General features: G+C 37.4%; 1 protein-coding gene across 2 annotated transcripts in view; it reads right to left on the bottom strand.

Annotated features, from left to right (window-relative positions):
• Window positions 1-15,593, bottom strand: part of LOC113053195 (interleukin-1 receptor accessory protein-like 1-A) — an 84,911-nt gene extending 69,318 nt beyond the window's left edge. For both annotated transcript variants that reach the window (XM_026218019.1, XM_026218020.1), the window contains exons 1-2: window positions 14,973-15,593; window positions 503-600 (exon numbers count right to left, since the gene is read on the bottom strand). In XM_026218019.1, the coding sequence (XP_026073804.1) occupies window positions 503-587 (85 nt within the window). In that variant the 5' untranslated portion in view covers window positions 588-600; window positions 14,973-15,593. The remainder of the gene's footprint in view (window positions 1-502; window positions 601-14,972) is intronic.
• Between the last annotated feature and the right edge of the window lie 278 nt (window positions 15,594-15,871).

The raw sequence follows: 15,871 nt of genomic DNA, 5'->3' as shown, positions 1-15,871 counted from the left end.
GATAAACAGAACCATGCTGTATCCTGAATAAACCACAGCTGTTGACCAATCAGAATTGAGGAGGGGAACTAACCTTTTATAAATGGTAATAATCAGCAATATGCTTTCACACAAATAACTTTATTTATTTTTTTATGTTTCATATGTGTTGACACAAATTACTTATTTGAATGTGAGTTGTCAGAAAAGAAATGCGTAGAGACATTATTGCTTGATGACATCAGGAACCGATGAATCAGCTTTTTGAACCAGTTCAATGAGCCGATCTGTCCGAAAAGAACCGGGTTCCCGGAAATGAATCAGACTTTGCATCATTACCCACAACCTTTCTTTTATTTGCTTAACAACAAAGCCACAAAATATAGGTAAAAATATAGAAAACTTACTCGAACCGTGGAACTCACTCCAACACACACACACCAACTCCACCCACTAACTCCCACCATGCACTTAGAAAGAAAGAGAGAGAGGGAGAGAGAGAGAAAGAGAGAGAGAGAAATACCTGAGCCTCTCTTTGACACCACCTTCAGAGTCATAGACATGGAGACACCGCAGAGCAGGAACAGCACTGGGTTGAGAGCTGTCATCTTCCTCTCCAGCCTGACAGAGACACAGAAAAAAACAACTTGCGTCATACAGGCAACATACAACCACAAGCTACCTATGTCCTGAAGCAGGTAAACACAGGAACAATGGAACAATAGGAGAGCATGTTTGAGTAATCTATTTGAAAAATTCCTTAGTTTTACATTACCATTCTGGTATATTATAATTTTTTTTAAATGTCTGGACAATTTTGGAGAGATAAAACTGGTGAAAAAAGCCATATACATTAAACAATACTATAGAAAATTGCAGGGTTATTTTTTCTTGGACAAGCAAACAATGCTTAGCACCCACCAAGAACACCAGAGCCACAAGCAAAAAACACTATACCTTAGCATCCGATTATCATGATAGTTTTTAAAATTAAATGGATAATTCCGATCCTTGATGAGGTATGATAGGCTGAGCCGCGTTTGAAGATATTGTAAAATACTCTATAAACACACATAAACACCTGTGATTCCATTTGTATTTACATCTGTGCCGCTGCGTCAGTGTGCATTCTACTAAATAATACTTGGTGGAAGAATGGTTATTTGTTATACCAATAAATGTAAAAAAAATTTGCTTTGTGTTTATTTTCTGAAATCTCACCAGGTATAAGTATTAACATATTCAGCTCCACCTTGTACCTAACAGCATTCCTTAAGTTGGGCTCAGACTACAGGAATTTTAGGCCAATTTAACCCAGATTTTCCCCTCCCGAAAAACACAAATCTTGCTGAGGACCTCGGTCGGTTCCAATGTTCGCACAGATTATCAGGTAATGTGAGACATTTCCAGATTGAATCTTGCACATCCCGATCTGCTTGCACACAAATTGGGGCCGCCCTGATCATATCAAACATTTTTGATATTTAGGATTATAAATAATGATCACGGCACATTACTTTAAGAATAGCCAATATGTGAAAGCAAAACAAGCTGCTGTACATGTCGGTTGTATAGTGAAGACTGTAGGAAACTGCTTGTGGAAGTTTTACAATAACACGAATGGTGGTGACGACTTGTGGTGTTGTAAGGACAACAGAATCGCTGGGGTGAAATTGCCTCAGTTTTGAATGTACTGGGTGAGTGTAGAAAGCTGCTAGCATGCTAACTAACATATGTAAATATAAGTTGCTGAAACCATAGATATGCATATATTAGTGGTGGGCCATTATCGGTGTTAATGTGCTGCGTTAACGTGAGACTCTTATCGGGCGATTAAAAAAAATATCGCTGTTAGTCTATTCTCAAAGTTGGGTTGGGAGCTGGGTCTATACTAGGCGAGCTATGATGACATGATGACCTTGATATTATAGCGCGGATGTATGCCTAGCCGAATCTGTAGGGGGCGAGAACGAGTCTTTAAACCTGTGTGTATAAGAAGCTTATACAAGAAGCTTCTCAATGGAAACCTCGACAAGACACACACCTGTTTCACACATAATCCATCTGCAGTGCGTATGCAGTCCGTGTGCTTTACGTATGTGGTGCAGAAGCAGCACGGACTCATATTCATTGTGCTTTCACACAGGACGTGTTTGCAATCCGCTACTCGGTACATAAACGATCGCTGCACTGCTGCAGACGCAACGCTCCTGGAACGCACTGACGGACCGCAACTGCGTGAACGCTGGAATCCGTTAACGTGTGTGTAAAAAAATACGCACCGCATACGCACTGCAGACGGATTATGTGTGAAACAGCCGTAAGGTTGTTTGCTCCTTGTGCAATGTGGAATTCGTTTACAGCTTTCTCAAGCAGTTTGTGATGCATTTTGGAAACAGGAGATGAGCCCCTGGTCTAATGCCCCACCTGTCTTGAGAAACCCATTCTCAAAGACTTTTAGTCATTATTTAATTTGGGTAGCACACTTTTTCTGAATGACTTTGGCAGAATTCAAATGAGCCATTTTAATCTAGATTAATCTATATTAATTCCAAGATTACAGTGAGATTAATCTAAAAAAAAAAACAAAAAAAAAAAAAAAAAACAATCTATACCCACCACTAGTATATATATACATATCTATGGCTGAAACGATCTGCTGTGTAAGATCACGAGGTGCTCCCTCTGGCATGATATTCTTAATAATATCTTGTAGTGTGTGATGTGCCACAGTTTTCAAATCTTGATTTGAGGGAAGAAAGTTTGTAAAGCTTCTCTCTGTGCATGCTGCAATCAGATTTCATAATCGATTAGAAATTTAAAACTCCTGTAGTCTAAGCCTGGATTTTGCCATTCAATAAACCATGGCTTCTTGGGCTTTATTGGGATAAAACACCCCTCAGAATACCCTAGAAACCACATAGCAGAAAAAAAAAAAAACTCTCAGATTAGCAACCTCACATTTTTTTAATGTACAAATCTAGTTGTTCATATAGTGACCACAGCAACACTCGGAATACTTTAGCCGCTACACAGCAACCTTTAATAATATGATTGAAATGATTAATATTAGTATTAACAGTAAAATCACTCAGAATACCTTAACAACCTATAAAAATCTACTGTAGTTCTTCATACTGACTAGTGTTGTCACATTGCTAAAATTGCTAACTTTGTTACACAGGTCTCCAGACTGCGACTAATGTTTTATAAGCGGTCACATTGTTGTGAACACCATGTTGCCCAACTCATGAGCTCTGCCATTTCTGTTGCATTTGAGAAACTTAAAATGGCAAATGAAATGAAAGTGAAAATAAACCACGCTACGTTTCTGCTGCACGGCGCGGAATGGTTATCAGCTCGCAACGTGACACAAAAAAACTTGAGCTCAGAATACTTTGTAGCCAAAGTTGATTTAGCGACACTGTTACTGCACAGATGCAACAGTGCTGCGAGATCCAGTGAGAAGCATTTAGATTCGGCACAGGAATCTCCGTTATAAACAGCACTGACATACGTCAGGAAACCAGAAGTGGTAACACTAACTGTAACCATGGTTTTGTGGTAGAATTAGTTGAATGATTACATTCATTCAGGGTTTGTACAACCTTTTGAGAGAGAAATTCAAGCACTTTTAAATGACTTTCAAGCATTTCACACAACTATTTCCAGCACTTTAAAGCTCTAAAATAATCCAGTTTGAATGTTATTTTTAATGGGATGCACAAAATATAGCCTACTTTGTGGTAAATGTACTTATGTAACATTTAAAAAATACATAAAATCACAATTATACTGGAACTCTGAGGGGGATTAAATAATAATAATGATAATAAAATCAGTATATTCCCTCTATATTCAAAATTCCAGCAAAATGTGTCTGCAAAATTAAATTTCAGTTTTTTGTCCTCCATACATATGTATATGTGTGATACAACGCTAAGAGAGATACAATCTTTAAGCATTTCTTTCTTGGTCAAATCATATTAAAGTATGACTTCTTCATATTTGATCTGATTTCTATGCCTTCCCACGAAGCCACTCAATCACCTGAGTTCTGTGTTCATATTTGAAATCTATTTTAATCTTTGTTTGCTGTCTGTGCACAACGTCCACACAATTCTCCCATCTCAGAGGTTATAGAAGCCTGTTTTCAGCTAGAATCCAAATCATTTCCATAACAGAGTATGCACACACTTATTTCTTTGTTCTTTCTCCTTTCAAGGGTGTTTCTAGAGTAATGTAGGACATGCACGATTATTAAAAAGAACTCTGGGTGTGTAATATTTTAAGAGAATGAATTACCAAAATCATTAACAAAGAGGTCAAAAAAAAAAAAAGATATGCAGTAACGATTTAGTGTATTCATCTATCTTTAAAGTCTAAGAACAAATGATAAGAGTCATAGGCCAACTAGACATCTGAATGCTATGTGCAGGCATCTATAGTCTATTAAACCAAAATTTGACTGAAACATTCATTAAAGGGATGGTTTACTGTGTTTTTTATAGGTTTGATGGGGTGCAGTCTAACATGTGTTCATTGTTCATTTTAAAAAACATTATTTTGCTTTTAGAAATAGATAATAACAAGCAACAACAAGATTTCAGGTAAATAATGCATTAAGGCAAAGGTATATTTTAATTGCTGTAACAGTTTTCCACCATTTTTAACAAACATCTAGCTGCTTGAAATTAATATAAATCAATGACTTAATATAAATAAGTGACTCCCTAATGATGCACTGCTTCTGTCACTTTAACGCAGACTTCTAAATTACTCCCTGCAGCTATACATTATTCTTGGAATTCCCTCCAAGACTTCTTAATCAAATAATACCTATAGGCCCTACTTCCCATGTTTTTTTTTGAGAAAAATTGAGATTTTCAAATAATTAATGTAAACTTAATATGTGTGTGCAAACCCTTCCTCTTCATCCGTAATTATCTTACAATAAAATTCTATTGATGATGAATTGCATGTCAAATTCAGAGACTGGAAGGCCTAAATCCCATCAGGAACAGTAGCATTTGAGAGGTTAATAGACTTTATTTTGTGTGTGTGTGGGAGTGTTTGTGTGTCCATGTGTGTGTGCATTAAAAAGGCAAAGGGGTGAAAGAGAGAGAGTGCTCTTGTGATCTCTTTAAAGGGCTTATCATCCCTCTCCCACACATAATCTCAGGGTTCTGAAAGAGGAGAGAGAGAGACAGAGAAAAAAAATGAGAAAAGGTAAAATATAAATATTTCACATTCACAGCCACCAGTTAATGCATATGAGATCACACATTGAGGCTTTAATTAAAGGAATAGTTCACCCAAAATGAAAATTCTTTCAACATTTGAGCTGAATTACTTTCTTTCCTATGTGAAACACAAAAGGTACATTTTATAGGACTATTCTGGAACAGACCCAGGAAATTACTCACTGAAGATCTTTACATCCGTCCTTGGATGTTTTCATCCAGGAACCGGCAATGTCTAAATTGTGAATTAATCATTCTATCAAGTTGGATCTCTTTAATGGATTGGTTAATCCAGTTCACAAAAATGATTTGGGGTGCCTTTCCCAAAGGCAAATATGGTTACAAGTTCTGGTCGTTAACCAAAATACTTCAATGGAACTTGCCACCATAGTTAGCTAACAATGCTTTTTGGAAACACACACCTGAATGACTGCTCACAAATCTGACTGATATGGTCAATTCATCTCACTCAGTGAATCACAACAAATAACTTGTTTATCAATGAACAACAACTTCAATCTGTTCCTCACACAAACGTATTGTTTTTGAATATGGCATATCATATGGGCTATATTTTATGGGACATTTCTGATACTTTATCATCCATTTTAAAGCTTAAAAGTGTCGGTCCACATTCATTATAATTGAATGGAAAACCGCAAGTAAGTCATAAAAGCTTGGTATGTCTTAAGAGTAAGTAAATAACTCCTTTTTCCGTAAATGCTACATAAAATGAATACATATTTGAAAACATACCATTTTTGAGAAAAAAAGCTTTGAAAGTCCACTCTTAAACTGTAACTAACTGTAAGCAGATTGTACAAAAGCATAAGGACAAGACCATAACAATTCAAAATGTAAAATAGTTATGAACTGCCATGAGATTTTGTTCATTATGACAATGCTAAACATCAGTCCAAAAATATTTAGTCTTTCATTTTCAGAAGAAAAGGTAAGTAATGCTTTCCAAATGACTTGCTCAAATGACACCAGACTGTTGTGGGTGGTTGCCAGGGTGTTGCAGTGTGGTTGCTATGGTTCTCTGAGTGTAATATGTGTTGACTACCCCATAATCTAAGTAATTATCTTCAACAAGACTTTCCCACTCATTTTAACACCAAAAATAAATAAACAAATAAGAAAAATTATAATTATACATTATTTACTCTCTCTTTCTCTCTCTCTCTCTCTATATATATATATTTATATATATAAATATTCTCAAGTTCAGTTGCTTAGAAAGTAACAACACCTCCCCTCAACAAGCTACATGATTCAGTGTGGTACAAAACAAACAGTGTGGGATGAGTTATGTACTATATTTAAGCCTTAGGGTTAACACTTTATTTTAAAGTGATGCTAGAGATGCTTGGCTTAGCAAATAACACTAATCATCCCAAATCATTCAATCATACAGTCACCTCATCTGCCAGACAGAACACTTTTAAGAACAAATCTGTCTGTTTGAGCACTGATTTTTTTTCCCACTCACAATTGCCAATTCAATCACTGTCCAGTTAGAGGCGTACACAGAAGGTCTTCTAATATCCTCAAACACATGTTCGGTCTCTCCCATACATGCACACAGACAGCCGTGTGGTGGAGGGCCCTGCTCTGAATGATTGATGTGGTGATTTTATGATTTAATCCAATTTAAACTCTCCACATCTCCAGGCCTGACAGTCAACACATTTACCATGCGGTAAATATAACAGTGCCCCTGGAGGAAGAGTGCTGCGTTATGAACAGAGATACACACAACGTTAACCCCCCCACACACACACACTTACGAGACAGCAGAACGAATGACTCAAGGACAACCTGAGCTGCATCTATATTCAGACATTACATGTATGACGGTTCAAAAGAGAGACAAATAGACGTGTACGCATGTGTGTATTCATGTTATTGTAGGTTTGGGCTAGTGTTTGTAAAAGAAAAAGGGGGGAAAAGACAAAGACCACACTGGTCTTTGTGGACTCGTTATTTATTGTGGCAGTTCCAGATTACTTGTGCCAGCTAAATATCAGAGCAGAAGTCGAACATGCTCGGGGGCATAAAGTGTGTGTGTTTAGCATGTGTGTGACTGAATGTGAAAGCAGGAAATGAGAAACAATAAATATAGAAACAAATATGGACTCCTGAATGCTTTTTAATGACATCATCTTGTTAGGGCACATGTAACCTTGAATACAGGTGCTCTACCCTCACAATACATCACAGCCATGAAAAAGTCAGAAAACGTATCAGTCTTTCTGTGTCCTTAACATGAAATGAAATTCAGAATATTGATCAGGTTTGTATACATGTATGTGGTTTAAGAGGCCTGCAGACTGTTCACACTTCACTGATCGGCCCCAGCTAACAAGGGACCCCTGAGTACTCTTCCATGCTCTGCGCTGCTGATGGTGATTAATTATTGAGTATTACTGCTCTCCAACACCACCTCCAGACACAGCACCACTAATCCCCTCACCAGACACACTCACTCTCAGTCAGGAGTCAAAAAAAAAGAAAAAAGAAAAAGACAAGGTAATAGGTGGTCAAAGGGCTAGCAAAGATAATGGATCGCAATAGTGGAGAAGAAAAGAGCTTTGTGCAGGAAACTTAAGGTTTTCCATTTAAATTACATCTGACATGACTTTACAATGATGAAAGGTTTATATATCTGCAGGGTTTCTACTCTTACTGACTACTGCAGTTGTTGTTGAAGCTTGAAACACATTGCTGATTCTGCGTATTCTCGTAAAAGAGCTGTGAGATTTGAAGGCCATTACTCTCACATTGGCTAGAGAAGAATATAATGACATTTATAGAATGATTTTTATGCTCACTATAGAACTCTCAATGATTTTTGAGATTTAACTGACTTCCAGAACTTTCACGGGCTTGGAAACCACCAATTTCTAATTCTCTGGTTTTCCATGAGTGAGAAACCTGCCACTGGCACATTATGAATGGATAAATTAGTCAAATTAGCTATTTATGCAAGAACCAAACTATCCTCCAATGCATGAAAAAATTACAGATATATCCCCTTGGAATTACAAGGTTCTATCTGAATTCTGAGTAGTTGTGAGATATTGAGCTTCAAAGTTTTTGCACTCCATTCGACTGTGTAGATAGAACCTTTTTTTTTTTTTTTTTTTTTTATAAAAATCCCATAATGTATACAACATAAAAGAAATCTAAAACATTATGTAAATAAGTTGTCATAGAATAACAATATGGGAATAACTCAATTTTGACAAAAATGTCCTTATAATAGAACCTTATAATAGAACCTTATAATTCCAAGGGGACGATATATGAAATTATACTAGTTCAATACATCAATGACACTAGAAAAAATATATCTACATGCTAGGGATTAGTAAAATAATGTTTTTAATTTCTGAGTAGTATTTTTATATTCTGACTTCAGTTATCTACAGTCTTGTTTAGATTGAGTTAACTTGTTAGAATGATATAAAAGAATGATACCATTTGTGTAGAGTAGGCTCTGCTATTAAGCTTTTAAATTAAATTATAATTATCAATAATAAATGAATGATGGCTGAATTTATCCAGAAACAGATGCTGTTGTGACCTAAACATTTTTTTGCGTGTATTCAATTATGTCAGTCTACTTTTGACAAATTTGCAATAATTATGACTGATGTCTCAGAGATAAAGCCCATTTGTTTTCACTTGAATTCCTTGGACTATTTCTAATAACTGGTGCACATATAAAAAAGGGCTGAGACAAGTTGTATCACAAAAACATGACATGAAGTTTTCTAACTGAAATGTTCTTTCAAGCACAGCTGCTTAAGAAGTCAGCCATGGGGCCATAGCAATTTGTATGTTAATTATCAGTTTCAATCAATACATTCTAGTTTACTGTTTGAGTTAATATACAATTGAGAATACTATTGTTGGCTGATCCGTTTCAGTCTCCTGATTCTCAAGCTTGTCTGCTGAAAAAGACCCCAGTAATCTCACAAGTATTCCCTCTTGAGTTTCAGAAGAGGCACTCAACGACTTCACAAATAGTACGATTTGCTAAGTTACTGCAATGAGACGACAGAGATTTTAATATGGACTTAAACTTTCTCATCTAACTCTTGGCAAATTATCTGAGCCATGCCATTCATATTAATACTATAGCTTTGAACTATTATTGCATATTAATAATTGTCTTCCTTGCCTGGTTCTAATTTCCATAACAAATTTTAGGGGAAAATCTGAGATGAAGTTTAATTTTAAAATCAAAAAACCTGCTTCTGAGCAGTAACATTTTATAATATAGTGATGCTTGAAAGCCTATTTTAATTTATCTCATGTGAATACAATGAAATTGAAGAGCGAGAAAGAGACACAATAACTTCTGTAAACATGGGTATCATTAACATAAAAACCTCACAAAGGCAAAAGAATACAATAATGTCTAGCAGTACAGAGCATTATCAACGTCATTACTCAGCAAATGATACTCCAGTGTCTCAACCAATCCAATTCCAAAAATAACAATAACAGTATATTACATTTTTAACATATCCAACCACCGCTCCAAATCATACCTTATGCCCATGTTTTGACTTGAAAGTATTGCAATGATTTCAGTTGCAAAAGGACATAGTAGAATCTCAACTGGTAAAAGGTGTGACATGTTCGTAAGGAAGTTCCAAATGTTTAGGAGGAGCCTAATCGTTCAGTCCTGTCAATCATCATTATGAGCCTATATAAGCAGCACTCATTGCGTCGTCCCACCATCAATTCTTCTGGCATCCTGGCCACCACCCCATCTCCTCTGTTTCTGTTAGTACCACAATGAGGGGGATTTAACTTGGAGCTCAAATTCGCTTACCATTAACCACCAGGACTGGATGGGCAGGCAAACTCGTGAAATATATTTTGGCTAATTTTAATGAACACTGTGATTGAGTTTTATGTGTTACTGTACATATGAGACTTCAAACAATTGCTTTATTCAAAAGTTCAAAAATCACTGCAATTACAGCCTATCATTATTTAAAGAGTGTAACTGATTAATTAAATATGAATATATACTGCGGGGTTTGAGTCCACACTGGAAATCTTTTTGATACAAAAAATGAATAATAAATATTCAAGAGGTCCAGGTCACTACTGAGCAAATTTGTCAAATTGACCATGTGAATTCCTTTGTACAAAGGTAAAATTGTTCATTGAAGCATAAGATGTTCTTCAGAACATTCTCAAATCATGCTGATTATCAGGTTTTTCTTGTGGAGTTCATGTCAGCTCAAGTGCTGCTTTCATTAAAGGATAACAAACCAAATACTAAGACATTCTGCATGTCATTGATTTTCCAATTAAATTCCCCCCTCAAAATGCTATAATTTGAAACGAAAAGCATTGCATTAATTTTCACTAGGTCTGACTACAGAACCCCACTGTACAGTGTGTTTAAATATGTGTTTCCCCCTGTGTTTTCCTCTGGGAAATTAGTATTCTAGCTCATTCCAAATCTTCATCCTGACCAATGCTTTTAGAATTACTGTGATTGTCATTATGGAACTACTTCTCTAACTGATGTCTAGGTTTCTGATGCAGTTTCACCAATGTAAATGACTGCACCATCTCATTTACAAGGAGAGGACTGAAGATTGAGGCAGATTTCCAATTCCTTCAAAGGTTGTCCACCAAAGAATCCATTAAGTTTGTCATGAGCTTATACTTCAAGGTTATATGTTGAGAGAGAATCAAAATGAGGCTTCTCTCAAACTGCGGCGACTGTAAGCCACAAAATTAAAATTACATTTTGAGGGTATAAACAGAGATCAAGTGTCGAATTTCACCATCTCTCAGAAATCAGTAATGAATAAATAAACAAGCACTGATGTTTCAGTAACATTCAGAGCTATTTTATGAGTAAAGTCAGTGTAGGAAGTGCTATACCATCCTTACATATGAGAATAAATTGGGTCTACACAAACACATACTCATATGGATTCACACACTGCAGGTTTCAGTACTATTCGGTGAGAATCAGTGAGGATTCTAACAGTTTGACAGTTTTAAGGGAGAGAGAAAGTGACAGTAATAGAGAGGGAGAGAGCTAGAGGGAAAAAAAACAAGGAAAGATTACATGTCAGACTTCATCAGCAACAGGAAAACCAGCAGAAATTAGTTTGTGTGCATTCCCCAATGGGACTTGACTTGAATATTCTGTGCACACAAACATATAAATAAATGAACTCATTGCATTTATTTATTTGCGTGTATGTGTCATTTGTATGTCCTTCAAATTTAAATTCCCTACATGAGTTAGGAAAATATGGGATACAAGATCTCTGATGCATGACGCCTCACCTCCACAGGTTCACTCCAAATAAAGCACACTATCAAGGTCAGGAAACCACAGTGGACTTTCCCAAAAGACCAACTTCACCAACCTAAATAGATGCTTTCTCTTTTCTTACTACTAATCGATGACTATTCTTTTGAGACCCAATCAATCAGCATGAACTAAAGGTCACAAACATCACCAGAACGAGAGCTGACAAGTGCCCTCAGCCCAGTGGATTCCAATAGTAGCCATTACTGATCATCTAACAATCCACCTGAGTATCCTGTACTTGCTTCCTGACTCGCTGTACTTGACTTTAATGGCCTGAGAGCTCAAACTGTTTTATAATGAGGGCTTTCCCAAAGCATACTCTCCTTATTATGCACACAAACACACACATACACACAGATAGCGACAAGCTTATTATTGATATTGTGCCCAGTAAAGTGGTCCCTAAGAAACTGGGAGGAGTCTCATGAGTATGTTTTATTCGCTGGGAAAACAATACAACTATATTTCATACACTCAGGACACCTATGAACTGCCACAGTTAACCCCATCCAAGATTTTGTGCCTTTTAACAGCAACGAATGGCTCTACAACAGCCAGCAGCACCAATTCCACTCAAATTCAAAAGCAAAACAGACTCAGAACTCAACTGCAATATGGAGTTCAATTTGAGTTTTCGAGATTTTGTGATACAGACTTTAAATTACACATGCATTCTTTTATCAGAATGCCATAGACATGACTTTTAGCTTTCCACAGAGCAGGGGCATCAGTCATAGTGGTTTTGTCATCTTAGTGATACGTAAGTCGACCTGCTGATATATCAAGGCAGAGAAGGTTCTGACAGATGTGTTGTAGTTCACTGAAAAGGGGAGCTGTTCTTTCAGCACCACTCACAGTCAAATGGCCATATCACATCAAAGTGCATTTTAACGCATATTGGTTCTTTGCAGATTCTACTTCACAGATTTTATCGACAACTGGCTAACCAATGCCCCTGGCCATTTAGTATATGCCCATGACAGAACATGCCTTTTTTATTAATAGGCCATCCAAACGCCGCCGGTGATGGCATGCGCTATAGCCAGACCTCTTTGGAAACTTAAGTAGGGAAGTGTGTGTGGGTTCATCTATAAACTCACCCTAGGCAATAGGAGCCCCACCATGGGACTCGATGCATTCTTTATAACTGCACACACAATGACAACCGGGCAAACAAACCCGGGCTGTGCCCCATACCACATTCAAACCAGAGTGACAGTTCCTTTAAGAGGAGTCAATGGCACTGTCAAAGACCATTTACGCCAACATTTAATCGGTGTATTCTAGGCACACATTTGAAGAATAAGCTAAAGTAATCATTAGCATTAGGAGATTGGCTTATTTATAATCCATCAAATGGAGGATGTCTATACGTTAGGTTGAGAATTTTTGCAGGTGGCACGAGTTAAAAGAGGGCAATGTGATTTTATGAATATGCATCCATAACAAGTATAATCCTCATGCCTTGGGTGTGTTCTCACATGAATCTTGAATAGTAACAGCAACACTAGGCCAGTCAAAAGGATTTTCACACTAAACTTAACTGGGTTAAGGCCACTTTTAACCCTGGGTTAAGCAACTTTCAAAGAGATTTCAAAAGAGAGTTTGTAAGGCTTTTAACCCTGGGTTATGAAGTCCTTCTTTAGACTTTTGCAATGCTAACTCTTTATACAATGGTATAAAGCGAGAAACGATGTGTTGCTGAAATATTACAGTAAGTTGTTTAGCAACAAAGAACCAATTATAAACAAACAATGCTTACCTCGTTAAGTATTCATGAGATTTGTATGTTGCATAAACTTTCACTTAATATTTAGTCTCCATGGTGAGGGGAAAATGTGGAACAGTGACACAAATCCATTAACCAGTGACAATAAGAAAGTATTTAAGTATTGCTTTTGCTATAGGCCTGTGTTTGTAGGCGCAAGACCAGAGCGAATCTAATTGGCCACATTTACACAGATGGACAAGCATTTATTAATACAGGGTACGCTATTTGTCCAATCAATGTTACACATAAATATGTAAAGAAGAACGATAACCTGCTGTTCACAAATGTGAAGAGTGAAATTTTGTAACCTGACTACCCAGGATTAATTACTAACCCAGAACGGTGAAGGAGCAGTGCGAAACAGTGAACCAGATAACCCAGAATGGATTCTGTTGTTAACCTAGGAATAAAAATGACCCTGGGTTTACAATTTCAAGTGTGAAAAGCCCACGAGGGGTTTAATGTGCACCAGCTAGTGTAAGCACAGGTTCTCATGCGCACTCTTTCCCTCGCTCACTCTCTTGCAGACTGTGATCAGACGCCACTGCAGTGTGTGTGAGAGAGAGTGTGTTCGTTCGTTTGTGTGTGTGTGCGCGCGCTCCTGTCTTCTGTCCGTACCATCGCAGGAGGGTGCAATACTCCCGCAAACACCGCCTTTAAACAAGCCATCTCAGACGCTGCCGCACATCACGTCGCGTTTACTAAATTTGTTTAGAGTCAAACAAAACCAAAACGAGATTATGCATAACAGTCGTTTGCCAACAGACTGCACAACTGGAACAAAACGTTAAACCTTCGTTTTATCAGTAATGAAAACATCACGATTAAAACCTTGTCTTATTTTTGCGCCTATGAAAAGTCCGCGACTCTCATTGAGATCTCGACTGATTCCCACCTAAAATGCTGCCTTGGGTGTGGATAAATCCGAAGAAAAGATGTTTAAAAGGTTATATTTTGGCATAAAATACAAAAAGGAAAAATAAAAATAAATAAATAAACGTATACATATATTTGCGTACTTGTAGAACCATTAAGACGTTTCTTGTGTCATTATTGACCTTATATTTATGTCAGTGAAGCATATGTCAGCCCTCAATTCGAATGTATTACTTATTAGTGTATAATTTTCATTAATGTGAGTAAAGAGTCGCGTTAATGCAATTCAGTAGCCTAAAAAGAAACATCCTGTCCAGACACACTGATTTGGAAAAATAAGCAGTATAAAACACACTTTACTTTAATGTAATTACAGCCATACACTATGGGGATGGGGGTTAATGCTAAATAGACGTGAAATAGTCATGAAAATTATGTCACAATACAGTCAGATCCAAATTATATATCATCTATCACAAAACATAATTTCCTATTTATTTAATTTAATTTAGGTGAAATATGAGCAGGACATATTGTTGACAGTTCTCACTCTACAATTCAGCCTTGATGAAAATTAGTCATTATTTAAGCATCAAACTCCACGTTTACATGATTTCGATATTCTGCATCTTCAAGAGCCGAAGCAAATGAACTCGCCACCCCCGCATCACCATGAAACCTCTCCAAAAACACACACTTCAAACTTTGCATGGGTAACTAAAACAGAGCGCGAGCTTACCTTCAGCCCACGTCCAAAAATTGATCCGCGGTCAGTCAATAAGACACTTTGAAACGGAAGGAACGCGCATCACGATGAATGAGGAATCTGACCAGATCATCCATCCGAACAGAGAAATTCACCAGCTGATAGTTTATTCCAATACAGACGCTGCCTTAATGAGAATTCAAATGATTTCCAGGGATCTCTATGACTTTAGAACGTCATAATGCATTAAGAACTCAAAGGTGCTGAAGAAGGACCCATGGCTTGACCGCGCGCCCTCGTCCAGCGGACAGTCGGTCGGTCCTGCGCATTCCGTGGCGCGCCGTGCGCTCGTCGGTCAGAAGGATGATTTGAGATGTCTCAGGTATCCGGCAGCTAGAGCTCCTGTGGGGGTTTCCTCTTCAAGACGGACTGTGTGCGCTCGCTGCTGTGGGAGAACTCTCCATGGTCCTAAAGACCGCCCCAAAAAAAAAAACAAGCCTGCGTGCACAACGACTGGTGGGCTGCATTCAGGACCATCTTCATTTAAAGGAATAGCTCATCTCCCAAAATAAACATTTTGTCATGATTTACTCACCATCACGTCGTTCCCTAACTTAATGACTTTCTTCTGCAAAAGGCAGAATGTTTATTGCTTTTCCCCCACAGTTAAAGTATGTGGCTTTATCATGTGACCAATGGATTTCAGGAGCCAAAAAGGACAAAAAGCACCTGAAGTCGTATTATAGTTATGTGTGATGGAGGTTTATGCAGTAATTGACTGAAAATATTACTCTTTATAATGTCATTAAAAGAATAGTTAAACCCAATTGTGAAACGTTGTTGAAAATGTACAGATCCTCAAGCCATCCGAGTAATCAAAGTAATCAACATGAATCCAATCCATCGATTAACATCTTGTGGAGTGAAAAGCT

This window comes from Carassius auratus, chromosome 34 (assembly GCF_003368295.1).
Source record: "Carassius auratus strain Wakin chromosome 34, ASM336829v1, whole genome shotgun sequence".
NCBI classification, from domain to species: domain Eukaryota; kingdom Metazoa; phylum Chordata; class Actinopteri; order Cypriniformes; family Cyprinidae; genus Carassius; species Carassius auratus.
Note: the sequence above shows the minus strand (reverse complement) of the source record. Positions and strands in the feature narration are given on the sequence as shown.